Source organism: Orcinus orca, chromosome X (genome assembly GCF_937001465.1).
Source record: "Orcinus orca chromosome X, mOrcOrc1.1, whole genome shotgun sequence".
NCBI lineage: Eukaryota > Metazoa > Chordata > Mammalia > Artiodactyla > Delphinidae > Orcinus > Orcinus orca.
In genome coordinates, this window is record NC_064580.1 from 44,516,946 (window position 1) to 44,533,804 (window position 16,859).

Consider the following 16,859-nt stretch of genomic DNA (forward strand, 5'->3'; position numbering starts at 1 on the left):
TAGACAGGAATAATGTATAACAGAAGCTAAAGACATGAAAAAAAACATTTTAACTGTCAAGAGTAAAGTGTTGATTGTTGCTGGTTTTGCATAGGTAGAGGTAACTTTGAAACTGTAGATTGCTGGTTACTTTCATTCCATAAAAATTGGCATTTTTGTTCAAATAGTTCTTTATAAAATAAGAGAGGAGTTTCATTTGGCTGGTTCTCTGTACAGATGTCATATATATTTCTAACTAAACTCATGAATATTTGAATGTCATTCACTTCCTGTTGCTTATTCAGACTTTGCAGTTATTTTTTCCTGTTGTTCTCACCATCAGCAGTAACCCTTTTATGTCCCAGGGCCTTGTCAAAGTGGCCAGATGGTTGAGAGTAAAATAGAGATTTGAGAAGGTAGGGTGTAGATAGACCCTACTCTACAACATAATATTAAGGCAAATAGGCCACTTCGATTCTTTCTTCTCCCTCATAATTCAACCTAAACAAAGTCACTGAAATCCCCTTTCTCAAGTTCCATGTTAAATGTCCTCATCCTTCTCAGATGAAAGTCATTCTAGCCTTGAATTTCAGAGTCCTCCCCAGCTAGCACCAGAGATCACTCTTCCCCCCCACCCCCTTCATTTTCTTTGGCCATCCTGCACTCCCAGAGAAACCTGCCTATTTATTTTTGCCAAGAACCATTTTTTCTTCAAAAACTCTTAATTTTATTCAACTTCCTTTTAAAAATAGTTCCTCACTACCACAAATTATATACCACCCCACAGCAACCAGAATCCAATGAAAGGACTTTATCCTTCTATTAATTCTGGTGTGTTTGTCATGCACCTTTTACATACACACGCCAATGCCTATGACATACAAAGATGGTGCTCTCGAAATATCACTTGCTCTCTTTCCCCATCTCCTTGTCCCTTTTAATTTCTCTCTCACAGCTTCTTCCTCTTCCCCTCCCTCCTCACCCTTTTCCTTGCCACACCTAAACACATTTAGGTCTTCTCTTCCTTTCAAAATCTATCCCCAATTTTGCCTCTAGTCACCCCCCTACTTCTGTTTCCATAGGTCACTAGGCATGGAGTAGGGCACATAGTACAGGAAACTCTAAATACTTATTGTCTGAATACTTTCAACTTCTGACTAGCTGTGAGCCAATTATTACTTCAGTTTTGTATCATTAGAACCTTTAAAATCTCATTTTAAAAGCTTTCCTTTATAAAGAAAGTGCTATGTAAATACATCACTGGAAGTATCTCATTTAGGTGATAAATAGGTCTGCAGACTCAAAATCAGTTACGGAATTGGGAGTGTTGGGGATGGGGGCATAATTTGGGATCAAGTACATGCCTAAATTAATTACGAAGGAAGGCCCTCTACATGTACCAGCATGTGAACCATGTGTTCAAAATTCAGCATACAGTGTTTGCTCTCAAAGTAAATATACATTGAACTTCATTTTTGATAAACTGGATATGGAGCATATAAAATTGTTTTTTTATTTAGTAACCACTAACATTCCTTTTTAAAATGTGATTGAAGGTAGGAAAGTGGCCTTGATCTATTCACTAATTTTGGGTTTTGCATCATAGGTCTTGTCAGCTGCAGCTGCAGCCGGTGTATCTGTAGCCTTTGGGGCACCTATTGGCGGAGTATTATTCAGCCTAGAAGAGGTAATACTTTTATCTGTCTGTAGAGCCACGCACATGATTTTGTGCCAGGAATTCTGGCCATTGTCTGTGTACATTGCAGTCCCAAAGTGCTCTGCCCAACTCCAGTGCTTTGCCACGGGGCCAGAGATCTCCAGGCCATTTTCATCCTCAACTCTAATTCCTGCAGCACCAGTTTTCACCCCAGTTTATGCATGTTGACTGAGCTTACTTTCTCATTTTCTCTCTTATAGGTCAGCTACTACTTTCCCCTCAAAACACTGTGGCGTTCGTTTTTTGCTGCTTTAGTGGCAGCATTCACTCTACGCTCCATCAATCCGTTTGGGAACAGCCGCCTGGTTCTATTTTATGTGGAGTTTCACACCCCATGGCATCTCTTTGAGCTCGTGCCCTTCATTCTGTTGGGCATATTTGGTGGTCTGTGGGGAGCTTTGTTTATCCGCACCAATATTGCCTGGTGTCGGAAGCGTAAGACCACCCAGTTGGGCAAGTATCCTGTCATAGAGGTACTCGTCATGACGGCCATCACTGCCATCCTGGCTTTCCCCAATGAGTACACCCGTATGAGCACAAGTGAGCTCATTTCTGAGCTGTTCAATGACTGTGGCCTTCTGGACTCCTCTAAGCTCTGTGATTATGAGAACCGTTTCAACACAAGCAAGGCGGGTGAGCTGCCCGACAGACCAGCTGGTGTGGGAGTCTACAGCGCAATGTGGCAGCTGGCCTTGACACTCATACTGAAAATTGTCATCACTATATTCACTTTTGGCATGAAGGTGAGGAGATTCTTTTGGTCCTTGGTGGATATTTGTGTGGCTGTAAGTTTGGAGGGCAAAGCCAAGATATTGTACGATTCTCATAGTTCGTGTGGCGCATCCAACTTCAAAGACCCAAATCCCTTTTTACCCCCACGTGTTCTCATAACTTCTTAGATGATTGTACCTCTATCTAAAACTGTGCAAGCCCAGTTTTAGGCCAAATGCAAACCTCAGTGATGAGATTTCAAGTAGAAAGATTTTCTCCTTTTCTGTGGAAAACATATTTTGCCTCTCAAAAAGGATGCTGAGGTATTTATTCCAGTGCATTTTATATCAAAACAATATCTGACCAACACATTTTTGGTCCTTATAAAGTGGCTTTAGAGTTACGAATAAAGCAAGATAGTAGGTTGAACCAAAAGAAGTTGCCGACCATTTTGACCACTAAAATAGCAATTTCATATGGCTCAACCCAATAGGTAGCTAAATGTATTTTTTACAGTTATCAGTGTCCAATTAGCAAGAACTTCACAGGTGATCCTAAATTAGTATTTAGATTATCAACAGCTGGTATTAGGCCAGCATCTTTTATTTTCAGTACCCATTATCATTTCCGTGTGTCAGAAGAAACCAGGAAGGAAAATTTGTAAAGTATTTTCCTTCTCTTCCTTGGTTTTCATTTGTTTGTGTCTTTTTTTAGCACTCAGCTACCAAGGTATTTCCTCTTCTCTAGGGAAATGGAGATTCAAACCAGAAAATAAGAGCCAGCAAGTCGGTTTAGGCAGTACTGTAATCTCTGAATTGATATGCATCCTCCTCAACACCCTGGACAGATTTTCAGTGCTTCTTGAGTTACTTTTTACCTCGTGGCTTCATTCTTTCATCTAAAGTGAATTTGCAGACCATCAGACCCACCCTGATTCAAATATATTCCAGAATTGAATACAAGCTATTTTAAAATAATCTGCTGTTTGGATTATCTCTGTCATCATTTTCCCTCTCTTAGCACAGAAAATTGAGAATGCATTATTGTATCCTAGGAGTCAAAAAAAGAGTGGGGACAGCTTACCCTTCCCCCTCCCCATATCCTCAAGTCCATTCTCTAGTAGGTCTGTGTCTTTATTCCCATCTTACCCCTAGGTTCTTCATGACCTTTTTTTTTTCTTAGATTCCATATATATGTGTTAGCATATGGTATTTGTTTTTCTCTTTCTGACTTACTTCACTCTGTATGACAGACTCTAGGTCCATCCACCTCACTACAAATAACTCAATTTCATTTCTTTTTATGGCTGAGTAATATTCCATTGTATATATGTGCCACATCTTCTTTATCCATTCATCCGATGATGGACACTTAGGTTGCTTCCAGTGGCATGGACATATATACACTACCAAACGTAAAATAGATAGCTAGTGGGAAGCAGCTGCATAGCACTGAGAGATCAGCTCAGTGCTTTGTGACCACCTAGAGGGGTGGGATAGGGAGGGTGGGAGGGAGGGAGACGCAAGAGGGAAGAGATATGGGAACATATGTATATGTATAACTGATTCACTTTGTTATAAAGCAGAAACTAACACACCATTGTAAAGCAATTATACTCCAATAAAGGTGTTAAAAAAAAAAGAATGGGGAGACAGATGGGGGTTCCTTTTTGGGACAGTCATGCAACCATAGTCACTATCTCATTAAGAAAACTTAATCATTTATTCTTTCTTTATACTGTTAAAATAAACTGAAACCTCATGTGCCATCCTTTTTGTGTGAGTAATGGGTCAAGATTCAATACATGAGAGTGGTTACAAGCATTGCATTTAAACCGCAGTACCAGTGTTTACTAAAGCTTGGCCTTGGGTGAGTTCCTTAACCTCTCTGCACCTTAGGTCCTTTGCGAGTTGGGAATTATAACACCTGCCTCCTGGGGTGGTTGTAAAGAACCCATGAAATCTGGTCCATAGAGCATCCAGCATTGAACATTGTAGATAGTCAATAAAGGGTAATTGTTGTTGATTAGAATTCAAAATTGGGGAAAATGTCTGCATATATGAGAAACTCCATCTATTTTCCTTTTTCTTTGGGAAAGGCTTAATTTCTGCCTCCAGTTCTGTGTTGGTCTGGAGAGTTCAGGCTCTTGCCTGATGGACCCCGAATCAGGGTAAGCGTCTTTGCAGTCGTCCTTGCCTGCACGTTCCAGAGAACCTCTAGTCCCTGTAGTGTTACACAAATCTTTGCGGCCACTTGCTAGCGTAGTGCATAGTTAAATTGTCATTGGCCTGTTCGCTTCGCAGAGGGTCAGTCCTCTAGCCCTTACCATGTGCCGGACGATCACATCACTTCTCACTGACCATCTTTTGCTTTCTCTTTGCAGATCCCTTCTGGCCTCTTTATCCCTAGCATGGCTGTTGGTGCTATAGCGGGTCGGCTTTTGGGAGTAGGGATGGAACAGCTGGCTTATTACCACCATGACTGGGCCATCTTCAATAGCTGGTGCAGTCAAGGAGCGGATTGTATCACCCCTGGCCTTTATGCGATGGTTGGGGCTGCAGCCTGCTTGGGTGAGTACTGTTTGCATTGATTCCAAAGAGATTGCTACCCAGGTGGCATTATAAAGACGAGTGATATTAAACACAATTGACTGTAGATTTTTTTTTTTTTTGCGGTACGTGGGCCTCTCACTGTTGTGGCTTCTCCCGTTGCGGAGCACAGGCTCCGGACGTGCAGGCTCAGCGGCCATGGCTCACGGGTACTAGCCGCTCCGCGGCACGTGGGATCTTCCCGGACCGGGGCACGAACCCGTGTCCCCTGCATCGGCAGGCGGACTCTCAACCACTGCGCCACCAGGGAAGCCCGACTGTAGATTTTTTTAAAGATGACTCTCCATTTCTTGTTGGGCTTGCCATTTTCAAGTGCTTTAAGAAAGCATTCTTTACCATATATCTCCATTCCTCCCCTTTGAGAGTAATTCTTCTCTCAAATTCCGTCATATTGAGGAAATAATCAGAAATTTGGGCAAAGATGATCTGCACAAGAATGTGCATCATGGTATTATGTGTAATAGCAAATAACTGGAATCAACCTAAAAGCACAATAAGGGACTGGTTAAATAAATTATGGTATAGTACATCCATATAATGCCATACCATACAGCCACTGAATGTGATGCTAATAGGTTTAATATCTTTAAATACAATGTTAAATACATTTGTACTAATATACAAAGTATTCCTAATATAAAGTTAGGAGAAAAAGCATGGTGGGGAATTTAAACGTATAATATGAGTTCATCTGTATAAAAACATACGTTTTTGAAAAAAGTCATTTGAAATTTTTACTCAGCATATTTCTAGACAGTGAGCTTATGGATAATGGCTTTCTTTTATATACTTTAAAAATATATGTATTTTCTTATCTTTCCACCGTGGGCCTGCACATCCCAGAGAACCTCTCGTATCTGTAGTGTTACACAAATCATAGAGATCTTATGCAATTACTTATATAATTGGGGGGTGGGGAGCAACAGACAAATGAAAAAAAGACGAAGAATGAAGGAGGTATCTTGTACTTTTGTAGAGATTATTTTTAGAAGTCTGACTCATGTTCACTGTAAACTTGCTTGAATGCAGTTGCAGGGGTCTATAGGTGAGGCCTCCTTTTAGTGATGTTTCTGGTAAGTAGCTTTTTCTGGATGGGGCCTGTGACAGGCCCATAACTGTAATGAATCCTATACTTTTGCTCCCTTCAGTAAGTAGCCTGTGTCTGTTTTTTGCAGGCGGGGTGACTCGGATGACTGTTTCTCTTGTTGTCATAATGTTTGAACTAACTGGTGGCTTGGAATACATTGTGCCTCTGATGGCCGCAGCCATGACAAGCAAGTGGGTGGCAGATGCTCTTGGGCGGGAGGGCATCTATGATGCCCACATCCGTCTCAATGGATACCCCTTTCTTGAAGCCAAAGAAGAGTTTGCTCACAAGACCCTGGCAATGGATGTGATGAAACCCCGGAGAAATGATCCTTTGTTGACTGTCCTTACTCAGGACAGTATGACCGTGGAAGACGTAGAGACCATAATCAGTGAAACCACTTACAGTGGCTTCCCAGTTGTGGTGTCCCGGGAGTCCCAAAGACTTGTGGGTTTTGTCCTCCGAAGAGACCTCATTATTTCAATTGGTAAGGATTTCAGAAATGGGATAAGGGAATCCACTGTGGAAATAAATAAATATGCATGAGGGGAAGGGAGGGATAAATTAGGAGTTTGGGGTTAACAGGTACACACTACTATATATAAAATAGATAAGCAACAAGGCTACTGTATGGCACAGGGAAGTATATTCAGTATCTTGTAATAACCTGTAATGGGAAAGAATCTGAAAAAGAATGTTTATATATATCAATATATATATAATTATATGTATATATACATATATAAAACTGAATCACTTTGCTGTATACCTGAAACTAACACAACATTGTAAATCAACTATACAATCAATCACTAAGCATGCATGCATGCGTGAAAAGGGGAAGGACAGAGTGGAGAGGGGACTGGTTAGGGGCCAGAAGTTTAGAAGTAGTCATTCCTTTTTCAACCTTTTGTTTTCTACTTTTCAAATAGAAAATGCTCGAAAAAAACAGGATGGAGTTGTGAGCACTTCTGTCATTTATTTCACCGAGCATTCTCCTCCAGTGCCACCATACACCCCACCTACCCTCAAGCTTCGGAACATCCTGGATCTCAGCCCCTTCACTGTGACTGACCTTACACCCATGGAGATCGTGGTAGATATCTTCCGCAAGCTGGGACTGCGGCAGTGCCTGGTTACACACAATGGGTGAGAGCTCTTTGGTGAAGGCAAATTGGATTTGGGAGGAAAAGAGAATGTAGAGAGATAAAGAAAGAAGAACCCAACTCACATGAATATTTGTAGCATTTATAGACCTTTTTGAAGCTCTGAGATGAAGATGAATGTGTTTCTTTTTTTGTCATAATTAATAGAAAAGGAGTTTGGGGAAGATAGTGGGTTTGAGAGATGCGAACTGCTGGTTGTACATTATAAATAACTCAGTTCCTCCCCCACAAAGGAAACAACTATGTTCTCATGAACAGGCAGCACTGAAATTATAATGGTATTAGGTAGTATATGTATAGTATTTGGTGCTTACGATACCTTTGTTGTTATTATTTGAGGGTGAGAAAACCAAGTTCCAGTGAGGTTTAAAGATTTGCACAAGGACCCTCAGTTACTGTCTAGTAGTGGTAGCCTTTATTTATTTATTTATTTTGGTCTCGCCACACAGTTTGCAGGATCTCAGTTCCCAGACCAGGGATTGAACCCAGGACATGCAATGGAAGCCCGGAATCCTAACCATTAGGCCACCAGGGAACTCCCTAAACACAAGTCTTCTGACTTCCAAGGCTAAGGCTCTTTCTTTCTGGGATATTTCTTATCCAGTAAAGGAAGCCATGCTATTTTTATTGGAAAAGAAAGGAGGTTGAGGAGAAGGGTGCGTGTTTTTGTTTTTGTTGTTGTTGTTTTTGACCCTGGTATGTTAATCTAATGATTATATAAGAATTTCGCCCTCTACAGTTTCTGAATAGCGTAGCAGATGTCTTGCAGGATTGAGATCAGTTAGGGGACTTTTCCTAACTGATCCATTCAACCTTTACTGAATCTGTACTTCATGTAAGAAGGCATTCCACTAGATTCTGGGGAGAGGCAAAAAGCAATGAGACCCTTCTCTGCCCTCAAGGAGCATACAGTGTTTATAGGGAAGCTGAGAACACAGCAAATTGGACAAATGCTACGGAAGAGGTGTGCACAGAACATGCTGTTCCCAGGAGGAGGGCACAGTTATTACTGGCTCGTAGGATCAGGGAAGGTGTTCTGGAAGAGGGACATTTGAACTGGGTTGCAAAAGGTAAGATTTGTATATAGAGAGAAGAATATTTAAACCACAGGAAATAGCAGGATTTAAGACCTAGAGGAAGAAGTGCTTAGAGCATGCTTCGGGACCCATGCATTGTCCCATTTACCTGGTACATGTAATCTAGTCCTGTCATCGTTCTGTAAGTACAGATAGTATTCAAAGACAAAGATGAAAAGGACCACAAAAAGTGTCACCTTTGAGAATGTTATTTTAACTACAGATTAATTTTTGTCTTGTTTTATCTTTTAGGCGATTGCTTGGAATCATTACCAAAAAGGATGTGCTAAAGCATATAGCACAGATGGCGAACCAAGATCCTGATTCCATTCTCTTCAACTAGAATCACAGGGTTGTACTGGATATAAAACAGGAAGGACATTGCAGACCATGGATATATTTTATTAACTGGGTACCCAAAAAACATTTCCCACATTTGGATGGTGAAGTTATATTTGTGTGTTGTCTCTTTCCTACAAGTTAACCAGTTGCACTACATAATCTCTGGAAATTAATCTTCTCTTTAGGAGAAAATTCAGTTAGGCTTCTGTGATATTGCATTAGGAAGATTTCATGAAAGAGTAAACAAGATTGCTATGGTTTAATTCTTTTTCTAAAGATTTTTTTAATTTAAAACATAAGTATTAGCCAATATGCAATCACTGAAAACTATGCAAGAAAAATTCCAACCGTCCTGACCTATAGCCTGCAGGAAGCTCATGAAAAAGTCACTTTTTTGGACTCTGTCATTGGTGGAAGATGAAGTGTAAACCAGGGACTTTGCTTTTCCAACCACAGAAAGGAAAACCAGAAGGAAAATAGGAATGGTATTTTCCAGACTGTGAATTCAGTTCAAATGTTATCTTGTTCTTGTTACAATATTTAGCATTATTAGTTTATGTGTGTGTATGTGTATGTTAATTTTAATACCTGATTATAAGACAATGCTGCTTTGGTTAATCTCCTCTAAATGAATGTAGAGAGGTTGACTTTTATAGCTTGCTTGTTCCTGGTACTCTTTTGAAGTGCACAAAAGATAAGTTATAGAATTTTCTCCTTGTCTGCAAAAAGGGTAATTTTCCAGATGGCCTTTGTTAGCTAGTAGACAAGGACTTTGCCACGAATTTGTTAGTAGCAAGGAATGATTTCTCCATCTTCCTTGAAACGAATGATTAGTAAAGTTCTAAGCAAAGTCAATGACCAGGACTTTCACATTTTTGTGAGGTCCCAACTCTTACCCAGATGCCACCTCCATGAGTGATGGTGCTTTTAGCTTCTGGAATATGTAAGAATAGTAAAGGGAACCAAGTCTAGACTGCATACTGGTAAACCAGGGAAGATCCCGAACTGTATCTGCGTTCTCATGCATTCCTTCATAACAACCACCAGTACTAAAATGACTGGGCACTCATGCCTCCTCCCAGTGTTAAGTACATATATATAACAGGCCAGTGTTGTCCCCGTGATCGTGAATTTAGACTTGGGGTACTTTCAGGTATATTCAAGGCATTGGAACAGGATAGGCAGCTGTGACTCTCTTGAGGCTCCTTAGAATTCTAAATAAAATGCAGAACCTTCCTGAGACCCAGGGGTGTGGACAAGGCCTGGTGACACCAAAGGTGCTTGTATACAATTGAAAAGGTGCCTGTCTCAATTTCCTACCACCTTTACTGCAGTAGAAAATATCACACTCTAGGGACACCTGGTGGAGTTACAGAGCCACCATCATCATTCCGACTACTGTTTCGTTTTCTACAGTTTTACCCACGTGCTGTTGTTCCCCCTCCATTCTCCCTTTCCCACGCCTCAGTCCTGAGTCCTGTCTTTGGGATTGAGTAGTGTGCCCGGTTAATCATTCCTGTTACAAAAAAGTAACTCCCAGGGCTAGTTAAATTGTAAACCCAGCCTCTACAATCTTACAGCCCATGGACGAGAGGTGACGCACAACCATTTGCTTTGCTTTATAGCCCAGTAGCTCCATTTCCATGCTGACGCCCACAGCAGTGAGACTCAAATGCTAGGGGTGGGAGTTGAGCCTTTCCCATTTTACAAGTCTGTTCCCAGCGCTTCCCACCATGCTTCTAGCCTAGAATCAGCAGTCACTCGGCACAGCCTCTCCTCCCACTCCAAGCACCTCAGCGTACCTCATTTTAAAAGTTGTCTATCTCTGATTCTAGGATTTTTTACCCCTAGTTTCTTATCTTTCCAAAATCTGAAATTCTTTTATTGCCTAGAACTGGGGAGCCAAGGCTTATTTTGATTTTTATCTTTAAAATATCAAGGCAGTCACCAGAGTTTCTCCTCTTAAGTATATCACTCTAGCATTTTAATGAAAAAGACAAAAACCTCCCTAGGTTATATTATATTATAGTCACGACTCAGTAACTTCACGTCTTTTGTCCCTTCTGTACCACTGATTCCCTCACACGAGATGAGGCTATTTGCCTGACCACCGCGTCTGTTGTGCGCAAATCAAAGTTCTTATGTGTGTACTTCTGGTTCACTACCTGTCTTTTCTTATCAGCCGTCCAACTAAAGTTTGCAAAACAGGAAATGTTAGTATCTCTGGTATTTGGTGATGGTGAAAGGTTTGGTCGCATTTCATAGTACAGCAGTGATATGGAGAGTGTCTAAGTTTGCCTTTGTGTTTCTTCTAGGCTCTGTTTTTGATTTGAGACAGATGAGCCAGTGTTCAGGTGCTACTTCAGAGAATAAATTCAAGAAATCAGATAACACTGTGCCAAGGTATACTTTCTAGATACTAAGCACCGATTGGCCCTCCAGAGAATAATATCCCTTTGATACCTCACTCCTGATAAATCTCATTCATTAACCTCAGCTTCTCAGGAATCCTTGTAACTCATATGCTAGAAGTAGCTGTAGTGTATGGTATCCATTATATGTCCAGTCCGATGGTTTGGCTCCAAGTTTGGCTAATTGTGGTAGAGCTCTCTGCTAGACTGCTAGCTCAGCACCTTAACACTCAGAGTTTCTTGTCTTGAGGCAAAGGAAAATGTTCTTTCTGCCATTGCCAATTCAGCAGTTGGACATACTTAAACCAACAAAGCTGATATAGGGGGGTCTGTCAGTAGTCTCAAATGGCCACATACCTCAATGGCAAAAGACTGGATAATCTGTGATTTAAAAATTAGTATGAGCCGAGACCAGTCGATTCTGGTAATAAGAAAGAAGGTTTCCCGACACACGGAAAGGATTTACAAAAGAATGCCAATAAGTGCTTCGAGAGAGTTAGGGCTTTCCAAGCCAAAATATCTGGTAGGCATCCAGGCCACGAAAGGAATGAGAGTCTATGGATTTGTAAAAGTCTAACTGCTATATTTTGTATCTTCAGATCTGTGATGTAAAGAATTAAAGAAGCCGAAATAGTTAAGGCATGATTAGTTACGCCACTGCCAGAAGCAGGGGACTGAACAAGCAAAATAATGGCCACTTTTAAGATCACTTCTATTTGGATATACGTTCAGACACTCCCCCTCTTTTCTGGCTCTGGTGTCCTTCAGGCTCAGCCCAGCTGTGGAGTAGAGGTGGTATAATCCACAGAGCAGATATCCTGTGGTGGATAATCTGACATTGATGGTACTTTGGATTTGCCAGCTGGCAGAGCAGTCGATTAATTTGCTGATGGAACTGCAAAGCAGTTCCGTTGTTTTGGCACCAGAGGCTGAATCTGAACCCTTTACAGGAAGAGCAGAGAAGAAGCATAAATGTCTCTAGCAAGTCTTCAGTTGTGCTTGAACACAAGAATGATAAAGTAATGGGGACTTTGTGTGGTCTAAGGCTGTGAAGTAATTCTTAACTATGAATTTATGAACCCATTCAGGTGTCGGGGGAGCAAATGTGTTTTTTAAAACAGCGTGCAAGAGAGTCGATCAGGGAATGTAATCACTGCTGTATGTTTTAAGTATTTGGATCACCTGTCCCGGTTGGATCCTGACCTTGATTTGTTTAGTTAGGTGATGAGTAGGAAGGTGTACTTGTTACCCCACAGTATCTTTTGGTTTTATTTTTTAATAAATCACAAGGAGTGCAGTTTTTGAAGTTGAGTTTTTAATAAATGATAGTGAAGACAGTTGAAAATTTGACATGACCAGTGTGTTTTATATTGCCAGAGTACTTACTGATGACTGACCACATTGTATTGTGAGGAATCGGTTTACTTTCACTGGATCAGAGCCAAACGCAGGCCACTCATCTGTTCAGAGAAAGCAGGAGAGCATCTTTCATGGTGGTGCATAGAGTATTGAGCTCTTAAAAACTCTGAGAAAAAATGAGGAGTTCAGAAAGTAAAGGGGAGGTGAAATATTGAGTCCTTAAAAAAAAGGTGTCTAAATATGTGGTCTGAACTTCAGTGTCCGACGACCTTGATTTTTTTTTTTAACCACCTCTGGGATAACCTGGATTCCCTTTGGAGAGAGAATGGAAAGTTATGGCAGTGGAAAAAGCCTAGTAAGCAAGTATACGAGTTCTTGTAAGATGGTGGGAGGAAGGCCATTCCATGCCCCAAGCCAAACACCCCGACATTTATAAACTGCTTGATCATGTGCCTCAAGGAGAGAAAAAATTAGTAGTCTACCAAAGACCAGGCTTTCCAAGCAACCAAGAGGCTCAAAGCAGCATTTGGTGGAGGCAGTCTACTTTTGTGGAGAGGGCTGACCCAAGACCAGACCCTCTTGCGGAGGAGGGCAGCGTCTACTGCCATTGCCTAAGTGATAAGCTTTAGGTAGCTTATCTTGAATTTTGATAGCAAAATATTTTAAAAATCTATATTGTTAGCCTCCCTGGTATGTACTTATTGTAGATTAAAAAGAAAAAGGTGAGGCTTTCTCAGAGCTCAGGGAGCTGTGTAAATTTGACCTGTGGTAACCACTGAGCTGTGCTCAGCCTCAATTTTGGTTGCTTGCCCCAAGGGGAAGAGTTCCTGGACTAGTAGGTGTTAGCAACTTCAAGTTACTCCCTAAATGTTTGCTGGTCACAGTCTCATTTCTAAACATCTGCATCTCGGCAAAGTTTTGAAGTGACGTAGGGAGCAAAATCGGTTTTTCCACCTTGTAGTCTGATTTTGCCAAATCACCCAAGAAAGAAAGAAGGTCTATGATGTGCGGAGTTTGCGTTTCTTGGATGGGACCTATCAGGTCATCCAGCCCAATCCCGCAGTCTTAAATTCCTACCTCTAAGTTCCTGCCAAAGGGTCTTCAGCCTCTGGGTGCACACTCGTTGAATGAATGCCTTGCTTAAAGTTTGGCCTTTTAAGGGGAAGAAAGTGTGTGATGGTATAAAAATATGAGGGTTTAAATAAATGATCTCTGCCTCTCCTCCTCTTTCCTCCCCACCCCTGTCTCTCTGTCTCTCCTCACCCCAATACCCTGAATTCAAAAAATTTTCTGTTACTCTAAGTGTATTATTTTGAATGTGGACCTTGGGGAGGGAGAGGATCATTCTGAGAGTAGAGAATGGAAGATACTTCTGAGTTGATGGAACCAGTGGGGCTTTGCTCCACTGTAGGGGCTAAAGCCAATGGTATCTGTTGGCAGTGTCCAGGGCTTTAGCATCTTAATGCAGACATGTGAAGTATTCATTGCTAAACCTTGTTATCATCTACTAGTCCAAATCTGTTGAAAGTCAGAGGCGGTCTAGGGTTTGATGAGTGAAATGCCACCTGGCAGAATGGAGATAAGGGAATGGCCCGAGATGGTTTTGTCAGGGTAGGAATGTTTAGCCTCATTATCTTATTGAGTGTACCTCAAATATATGGTCCTTCAAGAGTGTTCCTTTTCCCTCCTCCATTTCACTTTATCCCTTCTCTCTCTTTCCCATTGTCCCGCCTTTTTAGCACTCAGATTTTAATAAATATTTACTTTTTATTATATATTTGGTCCCTTGGGACTATGTAATGATTAAGAATTAATTTCATTCTAGGTAAAAAAAAATGATGTGTTTAATATTTTGTTCTTTTAAACTGTCTTTTGAAGCTATGCTGCTAACCAGGTACAGGCCAGAAAGGAGTTGGGCTTGACGGACAGCACCCTGGTCATGTCACCTAAGGATGCCATTGATGTAATGATGGTGACTCTTCTTCATTTGACCAAGGCCAGCCTCCTGCTCTTACCTCTGTCCATTCATTTCTGGCTGTGGGAAAAATACCACCTGTCAGGTGAGCCAGTGAGGCCAGGAGGATCAGAGGGGCCGGTTCCAGCCCATGGACCACTATATGAATGTCTCTGTAATAAGCTCATTTGTAGGGCCGGCTCCAACTGCAGTAGCCAAAGAAAACCTGTCTGACTCGACATTTTAGTTCCCGAGAGTTGGTAAAAGTTCAACCGAAGCTAAGGTATAGACATTAGCAGTAGCTAGGCGTCCAGAAACTAGAGTCAACTAAAGCTAATAGAGTTTCCACAGGAAACTTGGTGCTGAGCTGTTCAGAGCAATTATTTATCTGAGTGTTGCCAACCCTTTAGTCACGCTTTCTTAGCTTTATTCTAACTTTTAGAGACATTGGTCCCTGTTCATAGGCACAGCCTGTACCAAAGCTGTGGCTCACTGCACAGTTCATTCTGCTCCCTGGTCAAGCATAGGAACATAGTCCAAAAAGGAAGATGTGGGCTGGGGAGTTAGGAGACCTGGTTTCTATTCCCTATGCTTCTACTAACTAGCCTCGAGATCTTAACCGCTCTGTGCCTCAGTGTTCCCATCTGCAAAATGGGGATAGTGTTAATTGCCCTACCTACCTCACAGGGTTGTTGTGAGGATAAACTGAGACAATGAAAGGAAAGTACTTTGACAAGTAAGTGCTATGCAAATTGTAAGAAAAGGAAACAATCACGTTAAAGGCAATGGAATGGACTTTGGCAGAAAGGTTAATGGGATTGTCCAGCCCTTTCTCTGTGTGGCTTAAACCCAGGTCGCCATTGCTTTATACATTTTTCACTTAGCACAGATTTGTAATTATGCATGTAATAAAGCACAGCCTTATCCAACTTGGTGTCTGGTGTGTTTCTGAAGACTCTCAATTTTGTAGCTATTGATTTCTGATCATAAAAGCTTGGTGTGGAGATTGGGGGAGGGTAGTGTAAAAGGTACCTGCAAATTCCTGCTAGTAGGCTCACTTCTTAAAATGATTTATTAAAGACTTAATTAGTTTTACAGATCGAGTAATACTTTTTACCATAAGGAGACAAATGAGGAGCACCTTGTATTTTCTGAGAGATTCCAGATACCTCATTCATTATGGCTACTTAAATGTTCCTGTCTCATACATTGGTGATCCTTTCCTGATGAAATGAGGATTAGCTGGAGCTGTGTTTTTTCCCTCTCTTTTTAAGCTTTTGATGATGTAAGATTATGGGCTTTGACAGGCCTCTTGCCTATAGTCAGTTCTTACAAGGAGTAGGATGGGTGATGGAAATGTTCCTCCAATGAATAGTAGGGCTAGTAGTATCCTCGCTATGGTGGGTTGGGATTAAAATGTTTTCTGTGGGAAACCCTTTGAAGTAACTGAGGAGTGGGGCTTTTCGGGGAAGTGGTTGAATATGCAAACATTTCCATTTCACACCTCTCTGGAAACCAGAAAACAAAGGAAAGCTATACTATGAAGTATGGTTTTCCTACTTTCTCACTCTATTTTTCCTGTATCTGATTCCTCCTCCCCTCTCCCTCCCTCTCTCTGTTAGCCAGACCACCAGGAAGGCAGTTTACTGTGTGTCCAAGTTTTCATTTAAGAGTTTCTCCCGTTGCCATTTGATTACATCTGCACTGGTGTTGACTTGATACCTTGTTGCTACCAAGAACTTTAATGACTTTGGCCTACTTGGTATCATTTCAGGAAGGACACCTCTATGTATAAATAACTCCCTCATAAGCCTGAAATTCCACAAGGAAACTTCAGTTTTTGATGTTATTTATCATTTTACTGGACCCCTTCCACACTTATCATCATCCCTGCCTCTAATCTAAATACCTTCAAAGAAAAAAAACACTGCATCTAGCTGTTACCAGCTCTCAACAACTTGCGAAGAATTAGAGTATCATGTCTAGTTGCTGTAGGGCTCAGATAAAAATGGCTTTGATGGAGTACGAGGTACAGATTAATCCATCATCTAGTACAGGAGCTGCCCAGAGAAGAACCTGGAAATGACCACCAGATGTCAGTGCAATCATTAAAATACTGGTATAGCTCTGGTTTGGTCAGAAAAAAACTGTGTCTGAGGGTAGTAGGCAGGGCAAAAAGCATTAATTCATACATACAGCTAGATGCTGGGAATACAAAATTCAATCACAAGGTATCCCTTAGTTGATCAGATATTCTCTTTTTAACGTATATAATAAACTGTGTTTTTCTTATTGTTAAAACAAGTCAATCACATGGCAGTCCCTGCCTTTAAGGAGCCTATCGTCCTGGTGTCTGAAAGTTGTAGTTTCTTTTTAGAAGCAGTGCCTCAGATAAAAACAATGAGGAAAGGACTCCAGTTCTTCCTTCATTAGGATCGCCATATAATT

General features: G+C 41.2%; 1 protein-coding gene across 3 annotated transcripts in view; it reads left to right on the forward strand.

Moving 5' to 3' along the window:
- Positions 1-15,340, forward strand: part of CLCN5 (chloride voltage-gated channel 5) — a 159,710-nt gene extending 144,370 nt beyond the window's left edge. For all 3 annotated transcript variants that reach the window (XM_033409629.2, XM_033409628.2, XM_004281921.3), the window contains 6 exons: positions 1,586-1,666; positions 1,897-2,439; positions 4,791-4,977; positions 6,192-6,590; positions 7,036-7,252; positions 8,598-15,340. In XM_033409629.2, the coding sequence (XP_033265520.1) occupies positions 1,586-1,666; positions 1,897-2,439; positions 4,791-4,977; positions 6,192-6,590; positions 7,036-7,252; positions 8,598-8,688 (1,518 nt within the window). In that variant the 3' untranslated portion in view covers positions 8,689-15,340. The remainder of the gene's footprint in view (positions 1-1,585; positions 1,667-1,896; positions 2,440-4,790; positions 4,978-6,191; positions 6,591-7,035; positions 7,253-8,597) is intronic.
- Positions 15,341-16,859: the final 1,519 nt, after the last annotated feature.